Genomic DNA, 24,103 nt, shown 5'->3' with positions numbered 1-24,103 from the left:
AATCATTAAAAAGTGATGAATGATAGTTATACCCGTTTGGAGGAAATATAACATCGAACAAAGTAAATTAAAAAAACGTGGATTCCACATGCTTTTTGATCACTTCTTTTTTTGTCTTTCGAACAATGGTACCTAAGATTTGTCTTCATGTTTACGACGATTTTTTTTCAAAATTCAAAATTTAACGAAACACTCCATTTTCGTTTACTGCTTTAGTAACGGCAGTTTTAAACTATATTCAAATTAAACCAGTGACGCAATGAGTTAAGAGAAAAATTAAGTAGAACAATAGATATATTAAAAATGTATTAGTAAGGAATCGTAATTCATTACAGAATATTCTTTATTTACCCATGAACTAGATATTATGAGAACTATTTACACATGAGAAAAATGTCCTACTAAATTTTTATTTAATTGTAAGTAGAAGGTCACAAATTCCTCAATACTCAAAACTTCTTTATAACTTCGTTTGCTTTTAAAATAAAAAAAAACTCACGCGCATCGTTCACAAACACCTTAGTACAATAAATATCCACATATTGTAGTCCTTGAGTAATTTATTAGCCAACCAAACCAGAAAGTTCAACAATTTAGTAAAGTTGTTTTAATCATTTTAATGGTCAGCCAAAACGTCGGGTTGTAAAATTATTCTTGATAAATAAATTTTAGGAGTAAAGAAGTTCCGGCCGATTCGTCTTCCGTGTCTAACCCACGGAAATCCAATGTTTCAAGACAAAGTGTTTGTGTCCCGCTCCATATTAACCATTAATTATCAGTACTATCGCCGAGTATAGAAACGGAAACGTGTCCATGCACCGAATCACGCATATTAAAAATATATCGTCAAAAGGCTTATTAAACAAAAGAAAATGCAGAGTCATTTTCGGGGTATGTGAGACTCCAGGTCCTTATATTTATAGGGGGCATTTAAATAAATAAATTATGATATATATATTTTATGAACATATCAATTATTACTATTAGCTATTAATAAACTTTATCAATAAAAAGTCTTGTTCTTGTTTGAATCTGTTACTTACAACTTTATTATTAATTATGATTGTAAAGTGTGCAGTCGTATTACGCATAGTCATTTATCTCAACTATATACAGACGATTATTACATTCAAAATTGTTCATGATTTATAAAAGCCCCATCGCGTCATGTGTGGACAAAAAACATCAGTTTTTCATTTCATTGATAAAATTACATATTAGTTTTATAAAAAGCTAATTTTAATATTTTGCTTTCAATATTTATCTTTTTAAAAAAAGATGTAACATTTAATTTTGTAAATATGTAATATGTGTATTGACACATGGGCAAAACTTTTTTTCCGGGATATATTTAATAGGGCCACATATAACCAACAAATATACAAAAAAGTACTTAAAAAGAGTATTTCTCTGAAATCACAGAAATACATAAGATTACGAAAAATGTATAAAAACAATATAAAAAAAAAAAAAATTAAATAATTAAAATTATATTTTTTTACTTTACTACTTCTAGTAGGTAGGTAATTTATTTACAACATCGTTTGAATCGTATATTTTATTCAATACATTTTTCCTATATTCATCAACATCAAATATTCCAATATATCTCGTCCCAAGGTATTTCTTAAGTAATTTTTAACTTTCTAATTTTTTCTTTATAGCTTTTTCATAATTACTTGTATTATTTGAAATAAAGTTTTGGCATCATTTACGAAACCAATTACCTCAGCTGAAGATATAACTTTCAAAGTTATAGAGCTTGATATACTTCCATAGTTGGCTTTTATAAATACTAAATTGAATTACATTTCTTTGACTGTCATTAATGTTTCGATTTTTTGATAGCTATGACATTGTTTTCTTCAAAACTGTTGATTACTTACTGTTTTAATGAATTGAAAATATTGACAACAGTATACTAGATCTTCTATCCAAGTTTTCATCTGGTCAATATTGTTTGAATTGGTATATATTGGGCACATCAATTTTAACTTCAAAAATCTAGAAGATACAAATATAGGTACATTAAAACAAATAAAATAACCGAAAAATTCTAAAAGTGCTCTTAAAATGAGAAAAACATTGAAAAATGCAAAATAAAATTTTCGGTTTTGAAGTACCTATCTGTTACATATAGGTAACAAATTATGTACTACTTAGAAAACATTGTCTAAAGCCATATTTTTTAATAAAAAAAGTAACAATTGAAAAAAATAAAAATATACCAACTTAAGATTAAATACCAGAAAAAAATAATACTACTTATTGTAATGTAGGTTATTTTTTTAAATTTAATGAACTAATCTTGGATGTTGATAACTGTTTTGAATTTCAAAAACGTAAATTACATTAAACATAATAATTTTTTCCATTATCCGACTCAAATAAAATATTAAAAAATTAATTACATTGGCGCCAAGGAATGTTTAATATACATCCTTCACAATTCATTTTCGAATATTAAAAATAAAATGCAAAAGTATAAAATAAAAATATCACATGTTACAGAATGAGCAAATCTGAAGGAATGAACTATAAATTGTGTGCAGTCAATGTTAACTAAATCATTATGTTTAGTGTTATTTATATGCTTATTATTAATTATTTCTATAACAATTTTATATAATTCATTTATCATTTTATACAGTTTGAATATGTTGACCAATGTTAATTTAAATTTTATAGCGTTAGGGTAACTACTTGGAAAAATATCTTCTTCAAACTTTATAAAATTATTAATATAATACTATACCAAAATTACAATCAACAAGGTATTTCTGCATTTATAAGTTTATCAGTATCTTTTATCTATAAATTTTTAGTTAAATTTAGTAAGATTATTGTTGAAAAGTATTGGATTATAGATATGTATTTGTACCGCGTTATATCCATGAAATTACTTATAAAAAAAATTTCAATTACATTGTCATAACTAAAGACTGGATGTAATTGCATTAAAAATATCTTAAAATTGCACTGAAAAGATGCCAAAATTGCAATGAGAATGTATCAAAATTGCCGTATAAATATGTTAAAATTGCAATGAAATATACATTAAAATTACACAGTAAAATCATATCAAATATATAATCATTAATTACTTACTTAAATAATATTATAGGAATTAATATATTTACAAAAAATTACAAAAATAATTTTTCTGATTTAAAATTTATAATTATATACATGGTATCTACATTTTGTTCTTGAAAACTGTATCGTCTATTACTTAAAATATGTTTATATAATGAAAAAGTATGTTCAAAGTCGATAGTTGTTATCGATGCATATTTAAAATAATTTAAAAAATTTGGAGTTATATCTAAATAAACATTTTGATTTCCTGTCATAGTTTCAAAGTATTAATAGTTTTCCTTCATTACTTTCTAAGACATATTTTAATTTATCTTTAACTATTTCTACATTGGGACCGGGAATATTTATAGAAATATTTTCAATTTTACTAAATATGTTTAATTTAAATAAAAAATATGTTCATAATACCAATACCACTAACAAAAAAAAATATATATAACTTTAATCTTATAATGTTACATTTATAGTAAATTAATAAAAAAAAAATTTCAAATTCATCAAAATAAATAAAATACATAACATTTATCATATAATAATATTAATTTATTAATATATTAATTTATAATAATATAAATAATTTTTATTACTGAAATTTTGTTGGATCTAAAACTTCTAATAATATAATATATATTCTCATAATATGAAAAATAAGACAACTCAAAAGTCATGGTAATAAATTTAATTTTTACAAAGTTGAAGCCCAATGTTGGGAAATTATAAATGTTGTAAAATTGAAAAACCTTCATTGCATACAACACAACCCAATTTATCAAACATTAAATAAGTAAAAAAAAAAATATCACAAGTATGATTAATAATAATTTTACAGTAACAAAAAACAAGTTTAAATAAATAATCTTAAAACAGTAAACATTAACCATCTATAATACAAATCAATTAAGAGATGAATCATTCACAGAACCCAAATCAGGTATACATAAATCAGTCACATTCTGAGGAAAATTGAGCATACACATATTAAAAGAAGTCTCTATGTTTTTCTTGGCTATTGAATCATTTTTTGTAATGAAATTAATTACTCTTACACGACGATTAAAACAACCAACAATTCTACGTACATAGTCTTTTGAATTTGTAGGCAGATCATAATTTACAATCCACAATACTGCAGAAAAATCTTCACCTTTCAGCAACTCAGTAGTAATCAACAGTTTACATAGATCAGATCGAAACTTTTGTATTATGAATTTTCGGTCTCTAGTATCCATTTCTTGATGTACAGCAGACACTGTACAAGATTTAAGTCGCAGGTTTACTGCAACTTCTAAAGACTTACTCCATGTTTTACAATAAACAACGGTACGCATTAAATTTAGAGTTTCATAAAGTTCATAGAGAGCATCAAATTTCCATTCTTCAGGTACATTAACGCAATATTGTAAAATGTCTACAAATAAATAATACTAAGATTTTAATAAAGAATAATAATGTATGTTATAAATAGAAAAAATAAAAAATTACCTTCCAAAGAAGGTTTTTCATCTGGTACTATAATGTACTCAGGATTCTGCATTACTTCAGAAAACTGATCGAAAATCTCCTCCAATTTAGAAGTTGATAATACAATTAGTTGAGGGTTATTATTGAGGAATAATAACACACGTCTAATATTGTTAAAAAATCCATTGTAATTAAACATTTCATCTGCATCATCAACTACAAGTATTTTTATGAAATCTTTACACAATGAATTACAATTGATCATGTCACATAAACCATGAGGTGTACTGATGACCACATGAGGAACTGGTGAAACCTTACGAGGAACATTGGAACCACCAATACAAGTAGAAACATTTAAGAATTTCCCAAATGATTTTATCATCTAAAAATATTAAATACTTAAAAATTGAGTATAACTTGAAAAATTAATTAAATACCTTAAGCCCACATAATGCTAGTTCTAATGTTGGAACTAAAATAATGGCTTGACATTCATTGAGACTGGTGTTGATTTTTTGTAATACTGAAATGAAACATATGGTTGATTTTCCAATACAAGGGTATGAATGAAAAATAATATCACGCCCATTAATACAATGAAATAAAAATTGCTGCTGCAAGGTCATAAAATTCTCAAAGCCATGATCACGAATACCATTTGATAGTTCAATATTCAAATCCATAATACTACATTTATCTATGTGACATGGTTGTAAGGATTTTTCATCATTATTAAAAGGAGATGGTTTATCACCATTAACAGATAAATCATTACATTTTTTCATGACACTAGAAACTTCAATATTCAACATTAATGAATTAATTTCATCTTTTGAATTATTTGTCAAACAAATTGGATTATGAATTTCATTTCCATAATTATATTCCATACAATAACAAATATTCTCAAAGTTTTTATTTACACTTGAGTCTTCTTTTGATTCAAACTTTTGATCTAATTGTTTATTATTTTCAACATGAGTTTCTACCAAGATATTTTTTTGTTCATTGTATTCATTTGAAATAAGTCCAGTGTTAAGTATCAAAGGCGTGAACTCATTGCTATCTTTTAAAACATTTGTCAATTGACAATTTTGTTTATGGGCATCTATCTCAATTTTTTCTTTTTGTTTGTTGTATTCTCTTGAGATATCTTCAGTGTTTAATTTAAATGGTAGTATTTCAATCTCATCTTTTGATCTATTTGCCAATTTATTATTCTGTCTATGGGTATGTATTTCTATGTTTCCTTGTGATAATGTGTTATCCTAGAAAAACAAAAATGATTAGTTATCTTAACAATACATGAAAAATATTTAGTATTTTATATTAATATTAGTTGAACCTCAATGATTTCTTGAATAATGTCAACAGTTGGTTCATTTTTAAGAGCAATGTCAAGTAAACCATTTTCATTGACTTTAACCCATGAATCATTGCTCGATTTCAACATATTATGTTCCTTGTTATTTAATGAGTTATGTCTATCACTAGATCCTTTGTCAGATAATGTCACTTGGTTAGCACCAGGTGCGATTGATTTAACATACTCTGCATTATGTTTCAATTCAACTTCATCCTATAAAGTAATGAAAATATATTATACTAATGACAATGATTAATAACAGTTACTCCGAAGAAAAAAATATAATTATTTATATAAATTTTATTTCAATAATATACGAACATTTTTACCACAGTTTAATAAATTTTTATCCTTTACTACATCATACATTTTTAAAAGTTCTTCACTTTTATTACTTGTACTCATTGTGCCAACAATGTCATTTAAGTTAGGTTGCACACAACTTACATCTTGCATTAAGTCACTAACATTGGATAAAGTTGCAATAGATTCAGTATTTTTAGTTAATGATTCAAACAATGATGAATGCATACTAGATGCCATCTGTAATGCTTCATCATACATAACTTTGTTTGAAACAGATTTTTCCATATCACTTATAACATCTTCATCTGAAACAACTTCATACTCTGACAAAACCATAACACTATCTTCTGAACTGATATCACTTAAAGAATCTAATGTTTCAATGGCACATCCACTATTTGCAGTTAACTGTGAATTTTCTGAATTTTTCTGTTCTTGAGTATCCAAATCATTACTAGTTAAAGTAGAAACCATAAGTTGTCTATGCAATATATGTTTTAAATATTCCAATGGTTTAATTTCATTTTTTAGATTGTTAATTATACTTTCTAAAGATGTCAAAATTTTTTGTTTATTTTCCAACTCAGAAATTTTTCGTTTTATTTTATCAAATGATAAACATTCATTAAGTAAGTCAATTTTGTTTTGTAATACTTTTTTCTCAGCAAACAACTCATCAATTTGATTTTGGAGTTGGTTTTGTTTTATCACATATTTCTCAATTTCAGAACTCATTGTATTTATTTGTTTATGTATCTTACTCAATTTCACATTCCTTCCTAAAACAAATATATTTTTAAATAAAATAATCAATAATATAAAATCAATCATCAAATTAGTTATTCATTAAATTTAGATATTGATTATAACAACTAATACTTATAAAATAAAAATCCAATATAAAATTATATTGAAATTTTTTTAATTTACTTTTGAAAATATTTTCCCAGAAGTTGAGCAATGCAAGTAAAAAATTTAAGACCAAAAAAGTTAGTTTTTTTTACAAACCATAAATACTTTGGTACAATATTAGTTAGTAACAAAACAACATAATAAAAGTATTTAATTTTGAATCTATAAATTAAAATTTTTATAGAATATTAAGAATAATTATTGACAAATTAAAGGTAACATCATTAGGTTTAAAAGATCAAAAATAATTCATAATAATTAAAACCAGTGAGTTTTGTATGATCTAACTACAGTGAACCTTCTATAACTCGACCAATATCAGAACAGAAAATTGTTGGATTAACGAAAACGATTAAAACGATTAATATAAATTGCTATAATAAATTATTAGTTATGGATTATGCGTAGAGTGGTTACACATTTTCTATAATAGAGTGAAGTTAATAACACAAAAAAGTGAAAACCAGGAAAACGCATAGCATTTGAAACATGCATTAAAAATTAAATTTGCATAATAGACTTACTTCGAACACTAATGAATTCTATTCTAATTCTATCTAAAATCATCCTAAAATTTGTGACCAACAGTACCTACACAACGATACTAAGACGGAAAGATACTTACGAGGAGGTTACGCGGTCGTGGAATAATTCCAAAAACTCGTGACAAGTTAGATATTGTCAGCCTACCGACCGAGGCAACCAAAATCTTTAAAAATATATACTCATAGGTATTTTAGTTTACCCGAAAATATCCTCGAATCGCGGAATTGTCATTGTTTTGGACTACGCGCGATAACAGTTTCATAACGCGAGAACAGCTGTTTGTACTAATAACGACGGACAACGAATTACGAGCTGAACTTATAATCATGATTAAAGAATATCTAAATCATTGAATTCTATATGATAACTGGAATACTCACCAAGCAGGGTTGCCCGATAGAGCATGTTAAAACGAGATGGCACATACAAATGGTGTTATTATCTTTGTCTTGCACATGGCGCTAATATCTTAATAACATATTTTACCGCGATATTATTTTAATTTTGTTCTTATAAGTTAGGACTTTAATTCATAAATCAAGCATATGAAATAACAACTTCATTTACAATAAAATAATATTTATTAAAATAAAAACATAATGTTTATAATATTATTCATAATTAAAATAAAAGTGTACTGACGCTACTTACCTGAAGCTGTTTCTATTACTTACCTTAGATTGTAATTACTACTTTCCTAACTTAACTTAATTTAGACTTTATGATGGTTAAATTTACAATATAATCATTCAATCATGTAACCTGTCATTATTTTGCTTTAACTTATTGGGTGGTGGTACTAACAAATACTTTGCCCCACCAAATAAAATACAAATAGGCGCCACTGATAATAAGTACATTTTTACAAATATATTTAAGTAATTTAACATTTTTGTTAACAGTTTATTATTCAACCAGTCCAGACTGTGTCTATGAGCCCAAAAATTTGTAAAATTACATTTATTTTTCCAATAATTTTTTGTATATTTTTTTATTTTTTGTGCTATTTATAGAGCACATTTTAGAATTTTTAAGTGCATATTTAAGAGTAACATTTTTAGTGCTTAAACTTCCGAGCCCTGATTATAACACACAAAATAACTTTGTAAACATATGTGACAAATAACTACAAAAATTCACCATCTTAAGTCATAACTGCACAGTGCACATTATTTTAATTTTTTTTACAACATTTAAAACGCATAACAAAACGTTTAACGAACAACGAATTTAAAATGTATTGGTAATTAATTCATATAATTATGTGTGATAAAAAAAGATAGCATCACCATTCTTATCTGCTATCTTTTTCTAACACGCTCTCTCGGTTATGTTTGCATTGGTCTTATGACTGATGAGCATTCCAGTTATCATATAGAATTCAATGATCTATAATCGTGCTTATAATCAACCTTATAATAATCTTATATATATATATATATATATATATATATAACCTTATAATCAAGAAATCGGTTGGAAATATCTGAAAAGGGAGATGCTAACATCCATTGAGCTAAAATTTGGCTACCAAATATAATTTTATTAGCAGGAAATGGTAAACGGAAAAAAAAGCTCCTCGAAAAAAATTTTCGGAAAAAAAGTCCCCGGTAGAAAAGTCTCTCGTTATAGCATGAATAAAACGATATTTTCATTATATATACTTGTTATTTTATTTATAAAATAAATTTGGTTGACAAATCTGACTGACAATCGCACAAAACTAACAATGCTTGCGAGGGCTGGAACAATAAGTTTTCCCATCTCGTCGGCATTAAACATCCCAGTATTTAAAATTACTAACAAAAGTGCGTCAAGAAATTATAATAGACAAGGTAAGAATGGCATTGGTTGAAGTAGGAGAAATTAATCGGAAAAAAACAAAATCTGGTAAAAAAATTGAAGTTCGATTGAACATTTTATGTAAGCGTTTTGATGAGGACAAATCTGCAGATATTCCTATTTTTTTTTAAAGCGAATAGGTCAAAATGTCAAAAGAGATCTTTTATATCTGAATAATTGCACTCTTATATTTTTTAAATAATATTATAGATGTTTAAGATATTATATTATTATATTATTATAATATACGAGTATTATATAATTATATGTTATTGTATATTTTATTTTGTTTGTGCATAAAAGACTGAATTTAAATCAAATATTAATTTGGAGACTTTTTTTCCGTGGGACTTTTTTTCTGTGGGACTTTTTCACTGGTTATATTTTTTTTCTAATATCGCAGGAAATCATCAAACTCATGATAGTGACTAATCAAAAATAATTTTTCTATAATTATTTAATAGTCAATTTTATAATATATTTATATAGTTAATATTTTTAGTAGCTTTAAGAATTTAGTATATAAAAATAAAAATTGTTAATAGGATTTAATTTTTTAGTTTAATTAAATGGCTGATTAGAAAAATGAAACTATAATTTTTTTTTAATTTGTCCGGGGAGGGGGGGATTTTTTGAAAATGTTTGAAAGGGGTGTTGAGTAAAAGAAGGTTGGAAATCACTGCACTATATGATTGAAGACAGTGGCCTTCCCATTGCTAAAATCCAAGCTAATAAATAAATAGGCAATAATAAAAATAATTATTACTTACAAATATCAAACCCCTTCCCATAAATAACCTTAAGCTACATACTTGGTTTCAGACAATGTTGAAACGTGAAAAACGGATTCAACAACTCTCCGTGTTGATCATTTAAAATTTAAACAAAGAAAATCCAAAAAAGATAATAATCGAATATAAATGATTATACATTCATCCTTGAATTTTCATTGCTTCCTGTCAACAATAACATTCAATGTATAGAAATAGCTCATGATTTAAACAACTTGGAAATTTGTCATTATTAACTATACATTTAATACCTTGCCGATTATTACTTAAATCGCTTATAAACTTATTTATAATACAAGGCAGTGATTTTTATTTTTAGAATCCTTAAGGTACTAAAAATGTCCATAGAATCCTAACACCTATAACCAGTAATACTAATTGTAAACCAAAACTCATAAAAAATTATGCATCCATCATTCGCGTTACTTATTATTTACTTTATTACTTATTATTATTTACATGCCGCATAAATACAAGGTATTTAATTTAATTTATAAAAGAAAAACATAATAAATACCATTTAATAATTTATAAGTTATAGTATGATCAATGATATTGTTTTTTTTTAAATTTATTTATCAATACTTCCATAACTGGTTTGATAGAAAAAAATTGAAAGTGTATCTGCTTTTATATAACAATATATATATATATATATATACTTTTAATAATGCAATTAATAATATTTTATTTTCACACATATCTATGGAGTCATAGAACTCCATAGAGTCCAGGTCTCCACAGCATAGTTTGAGAACCATTGACATAGATATGTTTAATTATAAGATCAACTATTTGTTACGTTAAAATAAAAATATATTCCATACAGAATCTGTATGCGATTTCGATGTATATGAATTAAACAATAAAATAAAATATAGCATAATGTACTATAATATTATACATTACCGTATATAAAATGTTGACGTTTGATCTACACTCCATAATCAATTGCACAATACTGCGTTATAATTATGTAAATACGCCAGTCAATGTTATCTCAATTTAACGAATTTAAACTGTACATACAAGTACTTAAATATCGATCATATTATATTGTGGCAAGAAAACAAAATTAATAGATATACATAATTATTGCAGAGAATTACGTCAATGAGAAAACCCGATTACGCTGTCATACGTACGTAATTTATAATATTTTAGATTCGCTAGATCATTTCAAAAGCATATTGGGTATTTTTAATAACTTACCTACATTTTCTTTCTTTTCCAACTGTAACTGCACTGTACCCATAGTTTACACGAGGTACACACACCAAGCATGGTTTTGGATTTACAAATAATACACATACGAATAGATACACTCGTGAACCATGTAAATAAAATAAAATTATAATAAAATATTCGAAACTGCTTTTAATTACACTATACCGCTGTATCAGCTGTATCATATACTCTATCATTTTGAATAACATTAAATACGATCTAGTTAACAATTTATAGCACGTACATGGGCGGATCCAAGGGCAAGACATTGGGGCAAGTTCCAATCCTTTGGAAGAAATAATATTAAAAATAAACTAGGTATATTTAGGAGAACTAAATAATAGATTATAAAAATAAATGTTGATACTTTAAGTATAATATAGTTAAATTATTTTTGGGAGGGAGTTCAAGGCCCCTCTTCAAGACACCCCCATAGGCGTGCGTACACTTCAACTTTCGGTCGAGTCTGAATACAATTAGTGCCCCAATACTAAGACAGTACCCCTAATTTTATTCTAACACTTCAACATAGTACATTCTGTTTTAAATTAAAAACAATTTAGAATTTATATCTATATATAGAATCAAGTATTATATTGCTAATTTTTAGACATATACTTTTGAAGTTAAAAGTAAAACATTAAATTGTTTAAAATCAAATGATATAAATACAATTAATTGATTTCCACGAAAATATTAAAATATATATAGACATTTTACTATGGTTAGCTTAAATTTTACTATACCCCAAAAAAATTCCGGTCAAGCCGGGGCTCGCCCCGTGCGCACGCTTATTAACACCCGTACATACGCCTACGATCAGCTACATTGTTTCTCCTATAAAGTGCTTCAACCGTAAATAAATGCTGAATCCACCCTTGAACACAGATTAAGTAAAAACCTACTACAACCATAGGCGCCAGGTTTTCAAAAATGTATTGGGTGCTCTTACCAATGTCAAGCAGTGGTGCACGCAGGGTTGTAGGTGTAAGGGGTTTCACCCCTTACCCTCGAAATTTCTCCGAGGCCTAGTATAATGTTAGGGCTATACAATATTTATCTCTATAGTAAATTATTAATAGAATGACACCCCTCACCCCAAAAAAAATCCTGTGTGCAACTGACGTCAAGTATTAGCGAGGGGCTTTTCCCTTCACTCCCTATACTAAATTTTCTATAACCTGGTAACCTGATAATTGCAAGACCTTTGTCACTTTTATAAAATTGATGATGAACATAAAACAAAAAGGTTTTCTCATTAAACTGCTTCTTTCTATGTATTATACACGATTTAAGATAATATATCTATATAATATATTATATCTTAAGTTGTGGTATTATCTTATGAAAATATCGGGAGAAATCAAAATGAATAGAAAATACAGTGCATCCAACAAAAGAAATCCAATGAATATTTTCGATGGGTGCTCGAGCACTCGAACACCTATGTACTTGGCGCCTATGACTACAACTATAAAACTCTGAATACACAATTTAGAAGTTACCGAAGACATGAATCTATACAGTTGGAGTTATTGGAGAACTTTCAACTTCAAAGGGATTAAAATATTAATATTATTTGTACCTACTTAATAATTAACTATTTAATATAAATAGGACAAAATGCAATTTATGCACTTAAATTTAATTGATTTTCAATCTTGTAAAGTACTTGAGTAAAAGTATTTGAATAAAATTATTCAAATATTTTTAATGTATTCAAATTCGTATTTTAAAAAGTTATGAAATAAATACTTGGACATAGTATTTTAAGTACTTTCCCAGAGTATCTATATTTAAGATTAAATATTTTTTTTTACAAATTGTATTTCAATTGTATCACATTAAATAATAAACTAATTTACCAATTATTTATTTATATTAGGTATATTAAAAATATTTATCCTTATTGTTTAAATATAATCAATATTTATTAGTGGTATATTATAAAAATTTGCCGTACAGACCTATTTTAACCAATTTCATTATAAATACCAGTTCTGAGAGCCCTATAGTCTACAACATACAGTATTATGATTAATAAAAGTATACTACATGACAATCCTTATCAATTAATAATTTCATAACAAAATTAAAAATTTGTTTAATTTTTATTTTCCAATTACATTTTAATTATAATTTATGGACTATTGCAGGTGTTGGGAACCTGTGACTCCTTAATATGCAATCAGTGGCTCTTTGGAAAATTCATCAATATCGAAACTCATAAAATATAAATTATATTATACGTTATTATCGTGATAATATTTCTGAATTTCTTAATAACGATATTTATTTCAGGTAAAAATAAAATATTATTTTGTCTATGATGATCCCACAATATTTATTATTCATTTCTATAAACTTTTCACCCTATTAAAATATAGCAATATTGTGAACAAAATGTCTATAAACAAAAAGCTCAAAATTGAAGAGGAAAATAGAGGATTTAGAAGCGAGTGGACTAATACTTTTTCATTTGTCCAAAACATCATCGTGTAACCAAAATCTCTCATTTGTGACGAAAATATAAAAAAAAGTTTACCTAAAAGATTCTTTAAACATCATGGTTTTATAACTTTTTTAAAAAAATGCCTCTTTTCTATGAAAAGGTTCCCGGTCCCTGGCCTATAGGAACTCAGAACTATTTTATTCGTTATAATCATGTAAGACATGAATATATTTTTAAAATTATTTTACATTTTTTTTATGATTATAAAGTAAACAACGATATAAATTTTTTTAAGTATTTGAAAATATCTATGAATACTTTTTTGAAGTATCTGGATTTGAACTTGAATGCTTTTTTTATCAAGTATTTAAATACTTATTTTAAATACTTTTGAAAACAGGTATCTATATTTTTATTTAAATACCTATAAAGTATCTTTTACAAGATTGTTGATCTATATTAATAATACTGTTGTATAATATCCAGTTATATTAGGTTATAAGCTAAAAAATATTGGTATTATACCAAGAATTGTAATTACATATACCATATTTTCCACTTATATAGGTTATTCGTAAAAAATTTAATAAGATTCATCCGATAAGTATTCGATGAATCTTATAAGACTTATTAAGCACGATTTTTTTGAAATATTTTTTTTCATTTAGAATAGAGTAATGTGATAGATACTGTTGATTCCTTTAACTGAAGTCTAAATTGCCATAAATAATAAATTATAAATTCTCCAAAATTATACATAAAGTCTCAATAAGAATTACAATATAATTTTATTATACCTGTACCTATCAGATAAGCTATTATGGTATATAATTAACACGCACATTGCACATAATAATAAATATTATATACAGTATGAACTATGTAGACTTTGAGACAAAAGAATAACTTAACAAATATATATTAAGTAGCCGTCATATATCACCACTTGCGTAATAATACGTACAAACGATATTTTTCAGTTGTGGCAAATATTTATTTACCATCTATGCAATATTTGCTGACATCTTTGCTGACATCTATATTTCTTTGCCATATACTATATATTTTATAAATACAATACATTAGCTACATCTAGTTATAATCACCTTTGACCTCATAACATTCATAACTCATGACGCAGTTACTTTTCCGTATAATAATATCGACTACACGGGAAAAAAATGTACAAACTCATCCATACATTACGCATTTTTATTTTTAAATAAATACGCATACATTTAAATGTTTTAAAACTCACTTTTTAAAATTTGCCATTGTTATTATGCAAGGTTATTAAAGTATTATTTCTGTATTCCGCACCAATGTACAGTTATAGTTGAGTAAACTAATTTAGGTATTATACCACTCAATCACTGACTACTATTTATATATTACGCATATAATAATATTATAAAGTATACAAATTATACACACTCGGTAGTCTATATGCTCAAATACTCCGTAGTTAATGGTAATATCTTATATCTGAACTTTAGTTATTCTACTTCTACTGAGTTCTACGTTATAATAATATTACTAATATTTATTAATACGAGCGTACTCGAGTTGAATTTATTTAAATTAAGACATTTACTTATGGAAAACGCGTTTTAGTTTTTAACTTGTCAGCTTTCACCTTCGATTTCAGTATTAGGCATTATATGAATATTCTGAAAAATCGAAAGAATGATCAATTATTAGTTTTTTAGAAAAAAAAAATGATTTATATATGAATCATATACCACTATTGTTCCTTATTGGTTAGTAATAATAAAATATGAACTTGTACATGTATAAAGAGAGAGAGAGAGAGACAGCAATTCCATTTATTGATACAAAGAGACGAAGTTTGAATGAAATATAATAATAAAATAGGTACGTTAAATAGTTCAAATAATCCATTTAACTTGAGTTTCTTAAGCACGAAAAGAGGAACTTGGGGCTTGAAAATCAATTTTTCTTAGAACTGCTTGAATCGTTTTACAACTTGATTACTACGTAAAATATCTTTTTATATATTTAAATCATCATTACCTTGACGATTTTCATATTTATGTATTATAAATATCATAGAAAACCAGGGGCGTCATTTCAACTTTTCAATAAGGATGCAAACATTTGAATCAGGCCAATTGTTCCCTCCACCAGGCCATTTATATATCCTGTTTATTTAGCGGAGCGACTTGCAATCTCTCACACCGGCGCGGCGGAGGCACATTTTTTTTTATAAATAGAATGGTTACGCAACGAGTTTTGATAAGATATAATACTGTAATAGATGTATTCAATACTCCAATAGAACAATAGGTTCTTATGAAAAACTCGCACCATTACAGCGCGTTTGCATCTTACATTTTATCGACGACGGCGCAATTATAACATTTTATACGGGCCAACCAAACATTTAAAAAAATAGGGCTGCCAATGTATAGTCTGAATCTCCCAAATGACGCCCCTGTAGAAAACTCAGTCTCTTCCACCCTTTTTCACTCCAACAAACAAATAATTAAAGCTATTCTTAGTCATTTAAGATCCTTGTACCAACCAGTGGCGTATTTGAGGGGGGGGGGGGGATGGGGGCAACCCCCCCCCCCCCCCAAGAATTTTTAGACCAAGACAATTTTTATAAAAGTAATGGGTATTTTATTAAGAAAAAAAAATTATGATTTATTTTATAGTATATTTTATAATATTACTATATTTGAAAAAGTTTCAAATTTTACACTAATTTAAATAACGCAAAACGCTAAATTTTTCATAACGTTTTAATTGTCAATAACGGTAAACGGAAAATTTTTTAAACGCTTAAATTGAATAACGTTTAAATTATTTATAGCGTTTAACGCTCAATTGCTTATAACGTTTATATGTCCCATAACGATAAATAATATATATTATTTTGATTGAAGACCAGTCCATACTTAGTGAAAAATTAGATAAAACACAAGCAAAACTTTCAAAACACAGATAGGTGTTAAAAAAGAACTACACAAAAGACCATTCTAAGTGGCTCCGGTATTAGATTAAAAAAAAAAAAAAACACAAATATTAAGGATTCACCTGATATAAATATTACCAAAAATTTTTCTTGTAAATTTTGAGCCTGAATTAAAGAAAAAATTTGAGTCGCCCCCCCCCCCCTATAAGTAAGTTTAAATACGCCTCTGGTACGAACCTCGAATTTCCTGCGATCAAAATTCGATTAAGAAAAAAAAAGAAGCTTTTGTGCAGTGTGATCGTTACACAACGTTCTCTTCACTTCGTCCGATGTGGTCACGCTGCCGTGTTATTGTCTACTGCTTCGTGAACGGGGACCATATCTTAAATCATGACAGAAACTAATAAAAATATTATTGTCTGTACTCTATATTGTTATAGTAATTACTTCGAGCGTAAACAAAACAACCGGTTGCTCAGTCAGAGTATGAATCATCCTCGCCGTTTGCGTTGACCCTGAACCGGACGAATTTCTTGTTTTCGTGATCCGTCTGCTGACGAACAAACATTTCAATGTTAGTATATCAGGTGCAATTCAAGTTTTTCTATGCAAACTAAAAACGTTGAAACTCCGACCACATACAACGACAAATTACTCTATTCGACACTCGAACAAGTTATATTTTATTTATTTTAATTAACTTTTTAGTTATTTTGGATTTCCAATCTGGCTATGCACTGAACATAATATAATATATTAGATACAGTACTGACGGTTTTCTACATTACATTTTTAAAGATCTACGTTAATTGTAAGGACGGAATCTGGCAAATCTATAAGAAGTGCAAGTGTACAAGTACTGACCACCTAGAACTTGCAATTTTGGCATTTGGTAAATAAACATTATTTTACGTTGTTCTTTTTGAGATAGGTAGTTTTATTTGGAATTTTGAACTCTCCTTGTGTTATGTGTTGATTACATTTAAACCTTTCAATTGTTTTATTCAAATCCAATGCACAATCTTAAAAAAAATATATAAGTATTCCATATTACATTCTATAATTTTTATGTTATATAGTATAATATACTATGTTTATACTTTTTAATTCTTTACATACCTACTATTTCAACTTTTATAATCCATTTTTTGTAATATTTTTCTAAAATTAATTTCTAATGTATCCATTTATTATTTAATACAAATTTTTAAGAATTAAAATATAAATTGGGTTGAAGGATATATTTTGATGTTTTTGTTGTAATAATTGATAATTATGATATTGATTTAATTGTGTTAAACTCTTAGCTAAGTATCCAAATCATTATTATATTTACCATAAGTTAAAATGACTCTTGAATAGCCAATAGATATAATCACAGTTTCTTGACCTATACATTTAGTACCAGAAAATCATTTTTGTCATAGATGTTATATGTTCTTTAAAATAATTTGATGTTTGAAATTCCAGTTTAATATACATTTTCTAAAAAAAAACATGTGTATAATAATATCATAAATTATAATTTTCTTGGTCCATAAATTATAGGAAAATCTTATATTTTAAATTTAATCTCTTAGCTATTGACTTAAAATGTATTGACTTTTATCATAACATGATAATAATTTGATGATCAAGCTATACAATCTAATCTTAATAAAATTATCACTTGAGATGAATAAATGAAAACCCAGCATATATATATGTTTTTAGTTTGATCATAAAAGTATTTCTTTAATCTTATTTATTATTATTCTTTATAATAATGTAATGCATATTTATTTAGTCTGAAATTTAATTTTTAATAATCTATATCTCATAAGTATAGACCGGATACAATTGCATTAAAAATATCTTATAATTGCACTAAAAAGATACTAAAAGTGCAATGAAAAATACATAAAAATTACAAAATAAAATCATATCAAATATCTAAACATTAATTACTTACTTAAATAATATTATGTACATTAATATAATATTTACAAAATTTATAATTTTTCTGAATTAAAATCTATAATTATATACATATATAAATTGTGTTCTTGAAAATTGTATCATCTGTTACTTAAAATATGTTGATAAGTGTTATAATTATAACATCATAATAGTAGGGGACGCTCAAATTTCTAAAAATTAGAAAGGGTATGCCGTCCCCCTGCGTCCCCCAACAAGTCGAGCATTGGTTATAGGTACATATTTAAAATAATTTTAAAAAATTGGTATTTTATCTAAATTAACATTTTGATTTTTTGCCATAACCTCAGAGTAAGTTTTAATAGTTTTATAACCTTCATTTTTTTCTAAGACTTATTTTAATTTATCTCTATTTTCCCATTGGGATCTCCGTTAATGTTTATCAAACAATTTTCAACTTCATTAAATATGTTTAAACTATTAAGTAATAGGCTATTTGATTTTTCTAAACTTGTGAGTCATGTGGATAACTCAGAAAAATATAATTTTAAAAATGTTAAACTATATTTAACTACATGTAAAAATTTACATTGTAGTTATATTTTCATTGTAAAATTACTTTAAAAATAATTTGTATATTTTATCGCGTGAAATGTACAAAAATTGCAATATTTAATTAAATAGAAAGACTGTAATTAATTCGATTCATATACTTATTTGTTCAGATTTGATTCACCTGGTATCAATAAAAAGTTGCAATATCAATTAAATCTAGTCTTTACTCATAAGTAATGCCCGGGCACTATATTCCGGTATTATATGCACAAAAATGTACGAAATATGCATGCGTTTATACGATGGTTATCATTCAAATATGCACTCAAAATATGCAAAAATATGCAAAAACATGCGAACAAAAATGCATGTGTATTATTTATTAAATTTATATAATTTTAAAATGTCTACGATTCATTAAATAATTAATATTCAACAAAAAATATACTTTAAAATATATTAACTGTATTTTATATATTTTATTGAACTGTATGGAACTGTATGTTGTATTAAAATTAAATTGTATTTTGAACACTCACTCATCTAAACAAAAAGTCACAAACGAAAATCAATTTAAATAAATCAAGCAAATTTTTATAATATTCTTAAAGTTACTTGGAGAGTTACTATCATAGTGGTACTTTTAGCAAACTTTATCTTATCTTATTATAACACAAAAATCAAATTTTATAACTGCACGATTCACGGAATTTACAATGGACATGCGCTAAGTAATAAATAATAATATTAATAACTTTATAATATTTTTTTCTATACATGCATTATATTTCAAAAAAATGCTAAAATATGCATAACAATTTGAAATGTTCTAAATATGCAAAAATATGCCAAATTTAATTTCGCATACCACATTAGAGAAAAACAAGATTCAAATTTCTGTCTTACCTAGCTACTTTTTAGTTTAATATATAAAAATATGCAAATGCATACAATTCTGGGCCCTGTTCATAAGTATGTTAGGATGCAAATAATTGTTATTTTTTTAAAAAAATGATGAATTTTTAAATAATTGAGGATCTACTAAAATAGTATTAGTCTTATATTAAAAATTTAATAATATACCTAATTTATCATATATTTTTTTTATTTAGGATTTTAAAGTACTGTATTGAAAGTTTGACTACATTTATGATGGAGTCCGAATTCAATAATCAGAATGACTTATTACATCAACTAAAAATGTTACGTGCTGAAAAAGAATTATTGGAAAAACATGTTTTTGTCCTTAATGAATGTTTGTCCATAGATGAATTAAGAGCCAAAATATCTGATCTTGAAAAAAAGAAAGAAATGATTAGTTCATTAGAAAAATTGATTGCAAAATTACGTGCTGAAATTGAACCGCTTAAATATTTAAAATCTATTTTGGAAAATAAATTAGAATTTGAGGATCAAAAGAATAACTTTAGGTCACAATCTTGTATTGATTTGAAACCAAATGTTTTTAAATTTGATACAAACATTTCTAAAACTTCATTATCTCAAATGACTCATAACATTCCTACTGAGTCTATCAAAAAAGAATCAGTTTCATCACAGAAGCTGTATGATGTACTGTCAGATACAAATAAAATACTTTCTAATACTGCTTCAGTTGTGACTAATAACAGTATTGATGAATGTATGCAATTTTTGGAACAGTATGATGTGGTAACTGATCAAGAGATACTTAACTTTTCAGAAGAGGTTGGTTTAGAAATATAAGTATTTAATTGTAAAATATAAATTTAATATATTGATTTTATAGAAACACTCAAAAACTCAAAACATTGACAAAGAATCTACTTTGGCTAACTTGAATATTGAACCAAAGGCTTCTACAAGCACAAATATTGAAGCTGAAGGCATAAATATAGAGTTAAACAATTATGACAGTTTATCTGTAAAGGTAGAGTGTTATTGTTGTTTACATTGGTTTTAAAACCCATGATTTTAGTATTTTTTATATAAATACTTTTGTTTTATAGGAAAATGTTGAATCATGTGTGAAAAATGTAGTTACAAACTCTGACAACAATAGTACTCAACTTCATGAGGCTAGTTCATCAAATTTCATAAAAAATTCACAGAGTGTATACTCTGATCCTAAACAGACTATTAATGATTTGTTATTGAAAATACCACAATTATTATTACAACAAGGGCTCTCCTCTGTTACAGTTAGTATATTTCTATTAATTTTATGTTCAATTAATAATATGAGAAAATCTGTTATAATATTATTCTATTATCTATCTACATTTTAATCATTCACATTGAATGGTTAATTTAAATTTGGTTTGAGTATATGTTTTTTAATAGAAACTGTTAAAAACATTTTTGAGGTCAGTAAAATTTTTTTAGAATAAGTTCTCTATGAGTATGTGTCTATAAGTAACTGATATTTTTGATAGAAATTTATCAATATCTATAGAGATTACAAAATATTGGTTGTATATGGGTGTGATGGATGGTTTCAACATTATTTATATTTTTCTTTACTATTTAAATTAATATTTTAATATATATATATATATATAATTAATAATTAATAATTTAAATTTATCTATGATTTTAATATTTTATTTGTATTTTAATATTAGGTAGAAGATAAATTGAATGAGTCTTTAAAATATGTAAATGAATCATTGAAGGGAAATACTGAAAATAATAAAATCTCAGATAAAGTAGATTATTTCAATGTATTAAAAAAAGAAGTGGGTTCAATTTTAGCTGGCTATGAACAATTATTGTTAAATAATGCACCTGAGATCATTGAAGTATGGTTTATATTTTTTACATGATATGTATTGTATAAGAATTTTTTTTTCTATTAATAGACAAACAAAAATGAATCTATAAAACCAAGTACATCAACTCAATCTGGTTGTGAGAAATTGTTGAATAGTGAAAATAGGTTTAATGATGAAGTATTGATTATCTTTTTATGCTTATCTTCTTTTATTTTCATTTTGTATTTATTTATTTGTCTTAGGAGATAACAAACAAAAATGAACCCATAGAATCAACAGAGTTTAGTCAACATAGCGAATCAAAGTCACTATTTACTAATAGTTTTTCAGAAAAAAATATCAATAGCTTTAATGAGATGAATTTAAAAATTGATATTCTACGTGGTATTTACTCACTTGGTTTTGTGAATCCTACTGGTTTACAAAAACGTGTTATTGTACACTGTTTGAATGGGCGTGACATTATTGTTTTATCTGGACCGGGAAATGGCAGAACAATGATGTTTACTATACCAATATTACAACGAATTAATACCAATTTAAATGAATGTCAAGTTTTAATAATAGTACCAACTCGGGACCTTGCTGTACACATTCAAAAAGTATATTTTATTAAATTATTTTGGTAGTTTTTGTTTCTGTTATATTATTTAATTGTTCTTTTTTAAATGTAGATCATATTGAGTGTTGGGGATTTTATGGGTGTTAATGTATGTATTGGTGGTGATAATGTTCCAAGGAAACTAACTGTTATCCCGCATGTAATAGTTGGTACACCAGCTGGAATATTTAATATGATTGCATGCAAATCACTACGTACTGGATGTATACACACCGTTGTTATGAATCAAGTTGAAAAGATGTTGTCCAATAGCTCCATAAAGCTAATTGAAAAAATTGTGGAGAATCTACCAATTAATAAACAAATTACTTTGTTGACATCAGACAGACTTGACCATGTATTAGACACATTCATGGACACCTTGCGGGACCCATTGGTTATTATTAATGAAGAAAAAGAAAAAGATACAAAGATTCTTAAAAGTATATCTTCATAAATTATTGTTTGTAGTGCTTACAAATTATAATATAATGTAGACAATCCTATTTAACTTATATTATCATAAAGTATGTTTTAATAAATCTTAAAATATTTATGTTTTAATCATAGATCTTCCCAAACAATTTTATTTGAACATTCAAGAGAATTGGAAAATGAATGCTCTTTGTGAAATTGTTGAAAGTTTAAAGTTACAGAAAACAATTATTTTTTGTAACTCTGTAGATAGAGCGGAGAAGCTATGTGAATCATTACAAAAATTAGATTATGCCGTATCACTTTTTCATTTGGAAATCAGTGCAACTGAACGTGAAAAAAAACTTAATATGTTTAATTCAAACATGCTACATATGCTAATTACAACAGACCCAATTAAAGGAAATCAATTTCAGAATGCAGCTTGGATAATAAATTATGATTTACCCATAAATTCAATTTGTTATTTAGATAGAGTTGCTAAATCTGCAGAGAATTTAAAGGTTATTAATCTTATTAATGAATTTGATGACCTTAATAAATTGGCAATCGAAACATACAACAAATCCTATTTCATTCAGATGCCTTTGAACATGATAGATTTGTTACAATATTAAACTTGTATGAAAATATTAATTTATAATGTCAAGTTAAACAGTTAAAATAATCAGTTATGTTATTATTTAGTAATTATAAAGTTATTTTTCTTGGAAATGGATTGACAATTATTATTTTTTATTAATAGAATTAGTTATTTTATAGTTTTATTTCTCTTATTAATTTTAAAACCTTGTTTTTTTATATTTGATTTTGTTATTATTATTATTATTCTATAAAATATTATGATATACTTATGTTAATTAGTTATGAAATAAAAATAAAGTTAATGTTTGAAAAAT

The 24,103-nt window shown here is 25.9% G+C and overlaps 2 protein-coding genes across 9 annotated transcripts; one reads left to right on the top strand and one right to left on the bottom strand.

Moving 5' to 3' along the window:
• Positions 1 to 1,526: 1,526 nt before the first annotated feature.
• On the bottom strand, positions 1,527 to 11,728 carry LOC112682984 (pre-mRNA-processing ATP-dependent RNA helicase prp11-like). 7 transcript variants are annotated; one of them, XM_025553786.1, is made up of 7 exons: positions 7,672 to 8,283; positions 6,251 to 7,014; positions 5,909 to 6,142; positions 5,001 to 5,831; positions 4,582 to 4,945; positions 4,179 to 4,507; positions 1,527 to 2,004 (listed from the first exon to the last, which is right to left on the bottom strand). In XM_025553786.1, the coding sequence occupies exons 1-7, from the start codon at positions 7,712 to 7,714 to the stop codon at positions 1,951 to 1,953; spliced, it is 2,619 nt and encodes an 872-aa protein (XP_025409571.1). In that variant the 5' UTR covers positions 7,715 to 8,283; the 3' UTR covers positions 1,527 to 1,950. The 7 variants fall into 7 exon arrangements, with proteins under 7 accessions (XP_025409571.1, XP_025409568.1, XP_025409566.1 ...); XM_025553783.1 differs by lacking the exons at positions 1,527 to 2,004; positions 7,672 to 8,283 and adding exons at positions 10,348 to 10,491; positions 11,236 to 11,347 and having other exon boundaries at positions 3,770 to 4,507; XM_025553781.1 differs by lacking the exons at positions 1,527 to 2,004; positions 7,672 to 8,283 and adding an exon at positions 11,539 to 11,728 and having other exon boundaries at positions 3,770 to 4,507.
• Positions 11,729 to 17,331: 5,603 nt separating this feature from the next.
• LOC112682986 (ATP-dependent rRNA helicase RRP3-like) lies at positions 17,332 to 23,876 on the top strand. 2 transcript variants are annotated; one of them, XM_025553787.1, is made up of 10 exons: positions 17,332 to 17,517; positions 17,652 to 17,835; positions 20,528 to 21,122; positions 21,184 to 21,324; positions 21,404 to 21,595; positions 22,019 to 22,195; positions 22,256 to 22,345; positions 22,411 to 22,770; positions 22,843 to 23,212; positions 23,340 to 23,876. In XM_025553787.1, exons 3-10 carry the CDS (start codon positions 20,565 to 20,567, stop codon positions 23,819 to 23,821), a joined length of 2,370 nt encoding a protein of 789 aa, XP_025409572.1. In that variant the 5' UTR covers positions 17,332 to 17,517; positions 17,652 to 17,835; positions 20,528 to 20,564; the 3' UTR covers positions 23,822 to 23,876. The 2 variants fall into 2 exon arrangements, with proteins under 2 accessions (XP_025409572.1, XP_025409574.1); XM_025553789.1 differs by lacking the exon at positions 17,332 to 17,517 and adding an exon at positions 17,526 to 17,618 and having other exon boundaries at positions 17,742 to 17,835.
• The last annotated feature ends 227 nt before the right edge of the window (positions 23,877 to 24,103 follow it).

Source organism: Sipha flava, unplaced genomic scaffold, assembly GCF_003268045.1.
Source record: "Sipha flava isolate LNK unplaced genomic scaffold, YSA_version1 217_pilon_pilon, whole genome shotgun sequence".
Lineage (NCBI taxonomy): Eukaryota > Metazoa > Arthropoda > Insecta > Hemiptera > Aphididae > Sipha > Sipha flava.
The sequence above is the reverse complement of the archived record's forward strand: the minus strand, read 5'-3'. Positions and strand labels throughout refer to the sequence as shown.

What these genes read in the sequence shown, in the direction of transcription:
- LOC112682984 (XM_025553781.1), bottom strand. Translation starts at nt 11,581, where the DNA reads ATGGGTACAGTGCAGTTACAGTTGGAAAAGAAAGAAAATGTAG. An exon ending in TATTAAACTGTGGTAAAAAT is followed by an intron (nt 6,143 to 6,250) that starts GTTCGTATATTA and finishes ATTACTTTATAG; the next exon opens with GATGAAGTTGAATTGAAACA. An exon ending in TGAAAAACCTTCTTTGGAAG is followed by an intron (nt 4,508 to 4,581) that starts GTAATTTTTTAT and finishes ATTTATTTGTAG; the next exon opens with ACATTTTACAATATTGCGTT.
- LOC112682986 (XM_025553787.1), top strand. Translation starts at nt 20,565, where the DNA reads ATGATGGAGTCCGAATTCAATAATCAGAATGACTTATTACATCAACTA. An exon ending in AAGGGCTCTCCTCTGTTACA is followed by an intron (nt 21,596 to 22,018) that starts GTTAGTATATTT and finishes TTTTAATATTAG; the next exon opens with GTAGAAGATAAATTGAATGA. An exon ending in TTGCTGTACACATTCAAAAA is followed by an intron (nt 22,771 to 22,842) that starts GTATATTTTATT and finishes TTTTAAATGTAG; the next exon opens with ATCATATTGAGTGTTGGGGA.